The sequence below is a fragment of the Melampsora larici-populina genome, assembly GCF_000204055.1.
Source record: "Melampsora larici-populina 98AG31 unplaced genomic scaffold MELLAscaffold_61, whole genome shotgun sequence".
In the NCBI taxonomy this organism is placed as follows: Eukaryota; Fungi; Basidiomycota; class Pucciniomycetes; order Pucciniales; family Melampsoraceae; genus Melampsora; species Melampsora laricis-populina.
Genome location: NW_006768825.1, coordinates 401,234 through 405,813, shown reverse-complemented (window position 1 = coordinate 405,813; position 4,580 = coordinate 401,234). Strand labels below are relative to the sequence as shown.

At 40.7% G+C, this 4,580-nt stretch overlaps 1 protein-coding gene across 1 annotated transcript; it reads right to left on the bottom strand.

Annotated features, from left to right (window-relative positions):
• Positions 1 to 724: 724 nt before the first annotated feature.
• MELLADRAFT_79315 (uncharacterized protein) lies at positions 725 to 4,580 on the bottom strand (the record flags this gene model as incomplete). Its single annotated transcript, XM_007416487.1, has 4 exons — positions 725 to 982; positions 1,070 to 1,999; positions 2,098 to 4,370; positions 4,460 to 4,580. 4 exons carry the CDS (start codon positions 4,480 to 4,482, stop codon positions 927 to 929), a joined length of 3,282 nt encoding a protein of 1,093 aa, XP_007416549.1.

Genomic DNA, 4,580 nt, shown 5'->3' with positions numbered 1-4,580 from the left:
TTTCATTTACAGTTTCACACAGTCAAATGGAGTCCAATCTTTTTCCTGACTCTCCAAAGACTGCAAGATTGGAGTCCTCAAGTCTTTCTTTACAAACTACAAGCATCCACCGTGTCCGGGTAGTGTTCGCTCGTCGACGAGCGCGCACGACTTCCCTTTCTGCCTCAAAGGGAGTTGGTGTGCGCTCGTCGACTAGCAAAGCCTACACAGACACGGTGATCACATTTATCAAAATTACATTGTCACCAGGACTAATAAAAACTTGAGCAGCTTTTACACTCATGGGTTCAAATCAATCTTCATACGTTACATAGTTCAGGCTTCATATAAATTATGAATGGTAGATTGACTTGGATACAATCCAACATAGAGTATATAATCTGGCTCCCAACATGAGTTGCAGGGATTTGAAATGAGATGAAAAAGAGAACTTTGATGGTATGTCTTTAATCTTCTCTAGGAGGCCAAGCCAAAGCTCTCTCTATATGTTTGCTCAGACAACTATCACAATAGAATCACTCTCACATACCCCATTATTTCATTGGATATCACTGCAACTCACATCTTTGGCAATGGCAGAAGGAAGACTTTGGATCAATGACATTTGCTATATCTCTGGATTTACAACTTCTTTGAATTGCAACAAATGGCTTCCAATTTTCTGGTATCCTTCTATGTATTAATCTCAACTTGATTTCCAATTCATTCCCTCATCTCTGTGTTTCCAAACTCCCAAAGAAATGAAATCCTTCATTGAAAATATCAAAATGTCCCTTTAACAAACCCTTATAAACAACCTATGTACACACATAAATCAAACTCTTATGACCCCAAATAAATACAAATAAAATAAAACATGTACATAAATACAAGATGATCTCTGTTGATCCATGCAAACCTCCTCAGAGATTGACTTCCTCAAATCCTCATTTCTGTGTATGATACATATCTTTCAATCCTTTGATATGTCGAACAATCTCAGCTATACTCATAATCAAAATCATTTTTTTTGAATCAGCGATCAATACAACACAAAGACAAAATATGATCATCTAAATGAAATTCTTACCTGCACTCTTAGCATTTTCCGCTTCCACCTCATATCTTTTCTCACCCGATTCTCTAGCAACAACCAACTTGACTCCACAGCTATTATTATTATTTCCATGACTACCACCTCTGACTAAACAATCGACAATCTGACTAACATGATAACTACTAATCTTACCACCTCCTAATAATCCAGTTCCAATATGTACATAATCATCTTCAATACTAAGCACTCTTTCATGTTTACCCAAGATTCCTCTTCTTCTGATTTGAACTACAAATGATTTATTCGATTTGACCAAATCATTGATCGATACATACTTCGGTTCAGGTGGTTCTGATAATCTTTTAAAGATTGAAGCAGATGGGTTCGTATTCGTATTGTTCATCCCTGCCATTCCTATCAACAGTTTACTCGAGACTTGATTCCGTTTCATCAATCCAAGTGAAGTGACGCCTTGTAAAGATTCTACTGTTCGATCCAATGGTACTAAGATATCTCTCTGTTGTGAAGTTTGAGTTCCAATCGATTGAGCTGGTACAACTAATGCCCATTCTTTAGATGAACCTAATCCTTTCTTCTTACAGAGCATCTCCAATACGTCAGCCAGATACATGTCCATTGACACATTCAGGGTGGTCATGATAGAATCTACTCCTTTGCCTGGTGATGGAATCCTGATCTTTAGATAGACTGGTATACCCATAATCGAAGCTCCTGTGAAGGTTCCTCCTCCCAATCCTCCTCCCATCACTAATGAATCACTGAGACCGCCAGTTCGTCGACTATCAAAAGTTGTACCTGATAGTCCAGTGGTCGCATTGATAGGTAGTGGAAGCAAATTAGTTGTACTCGAGCTTGCTGACGGACGTGGTGCCCGGTTAGGTTCTCCTAAGATCCTAGACGGTCTTCTTTGTATTTGACTTTGAGCAATCGCATTTTGTTTAGCTATAAGCCAACCCGCACGAAAAGGAAACAATCTTTTGATCAATACAATCTGCAACAAACTTGCACAGATACATTCTCAATTTGACCTAACGACTTACCTTGACTTTCACTAGCCATGACGATTGCAAACTCATTGCTACCCACTTTTCCAATCCCTCTAGTTCGTTCCAGAGCCGGAAAATCTTCATCAACTTCTCCATCATCTTCCACTAATCTCAAAGACCAAGCCCAAGTTTCAATCAAATCTTTTCCACCTTGAATGTCATCTAGTTTCGGTTCTCGATCTTCTTCAATATAAGCCCATAGTCCAAACCCAATGACTTCTTCCACGCAAACATCCGTTCGAATCGATCGGTTGATCGGCTTCTTGGGTTCTTTTGAGAAAGGAAAATACATCTTCAATTTGATCGCGTTCCTTTCCTTACTTGATAACATTGAATATAGACATCTAAACGGATTCTCTGTGGTAGGATCCTTAGACTTTGATGTTAAAAGTTCTGTCAACTTTGATTTTGTGGCCGATGAAGGAATAGATGATGGCTTGACTTCTATCTTCTTAAAAGTGATACCCACCCGTTTTGGTTTGATCTTCGAACTACTATTACTAACAGGACTACTGGGAAATGAATCCTTAATGGGACTCGTGATGGAATTCTTCCGAGTCCCAATGGTTGTGGTCGTCAAGAGTTGACCAGAAGTATTGATAGATTTCGGACTTGATCTACCTCTCCTTCTTCTGGGTGGACGAGATAAAACACTCCCAGAGCTATCTGCTTCGACTGCAATTGCCGGTATAGGAGTAGGAGTAGTAAGAGATCTAGCTCGTCCACCAGGACTAAAGCTATTCAGATTGGCTAATTCAGCTTTTTCTTCTTCAGTCGGATCAGGCTGACTAACTCGGTTTTGCACTTTGATCGCTCTCCTCAAATCTGGCAATGATGGTCGAGCAGTTGCAAGAGGATTGCTCTTCATCAGTCTTTTTCGGGTAGCAGTGGTCGGGGTTGTTTTGCCTTCTTCTTGACCGTTTTCTTCCTCAATGATTGGTGATCCCACCAATTGACCCATCTTGATATTCACCCTTCTTCTTTCTCTACGCCTGATGGTGGGTATAGGTTCAGATGTCATTCCATTAAGTTTTTGCGATGTCGATGATAATGATGATGGTGTGGGCTGATGATTAAGTATCAAATTGGTTTCCATCACTGAATCCGGGATCGGATTCGACAATGATTTTCCATACGAATTCGTTGAATAATCATCAGTAGAGCTCGTCCCAGCTTTCTCTTCTTCTTCTTCTTCTTCTTCTTCCCCCTCCTCTTCCTCCTCTTCTTCTAGATTTGAACTAGATCCAACACCTGCTTCAGTTCCTGATTCACTTTCACTTTCCTCTTCTTCTTCCTCTTCTTCTACTAATAAAGGAGCGGGCTCAAACCCAACACTTCCTACAATTTGTGTACGTCGATTAGGCTTGTAATTGAATAATAGATCGGATAGCCGTTTATCTGGATCATGTTCTCTAGAATAATATGCCTCTGCTGAAACTGTGGCGGTTGCTATTCTTGAGGGAACCTCTTCTTTTATATCTTCTTGTATCTCCTCTTGTAACATACGAGATGAGTTTTGTGTTGTATCGGCATCCATGTCAGATGAATTGATTGTATTGGTCGTAGCAGTCGAACTTGCAGTGTGACTTCTCAATCTTTTAAATCCACCTGACGTCTGCTGTAGAGGTGGTAATGGTTGAGCAAAGCTTACGGCTGAGACCCTTCTTCGATGTCCTTTGATTGTATCAGCTGTAGTCTGTCGAGAATGTAGAGTTTGCTTCATCTTTGATTCGTCGTCTTCTTGAGCTACATTCCTTGAACGGTTCTCGTCTTCATCACTCTCTTCTGGATCTAAACCGACCCCGGAGATGATTTTGGCTCGACCTTCAGTTAATGCTAATGCAGTGGCTCCAGCTTTCGTAGTGGGATTCTGAGTTCCAGATCCAGAGGCGACGGGTTCATTATTGACAGGTAGCTTTGAATCACTTTGAAGCATCATACCACGACCACGAGAGTTTCTGATCGACTTTCTACCAGAGACTCTCATTCCAGCTCCACTACCAGTGCCTTTCGGACCTACGATAGTCTCACTATAACGTAAACTGGAACCTGAGGGATTCTGATTCTGTTGCCTTCTTTGTCGAGTTGGTATCGGATCAGGTGGACTACCAGTGACCATCAACTCAGGCCATCGTTTGAGATCTGTTAGTCCTGATAATTGTAGATAAGGATTCTGTTGAGAGGATGATTTGAATGAGATCGAAGTAGGTCCATTAGGATCGGGTAATCTTCGTAAGTAATTTAACTTCAAAGCGTGTAAAAAATATCTATGAAAAGTTGGATTAGATTATCAATGAGATGATAAATCAGAAGGAAGGAAGGAAGGGCGAGAGAGAGAGAGAGAGAGAGAACTAACTCAGGATCGACTAAGAGAGACATCTGAACGAATGAGATGATAGTTTTGGACTAAAAAAGATTTCTTCTCGAGCGTTTCAGTTGTGGTGGTTTGATTGAACCATGACTGATCATCAACACTG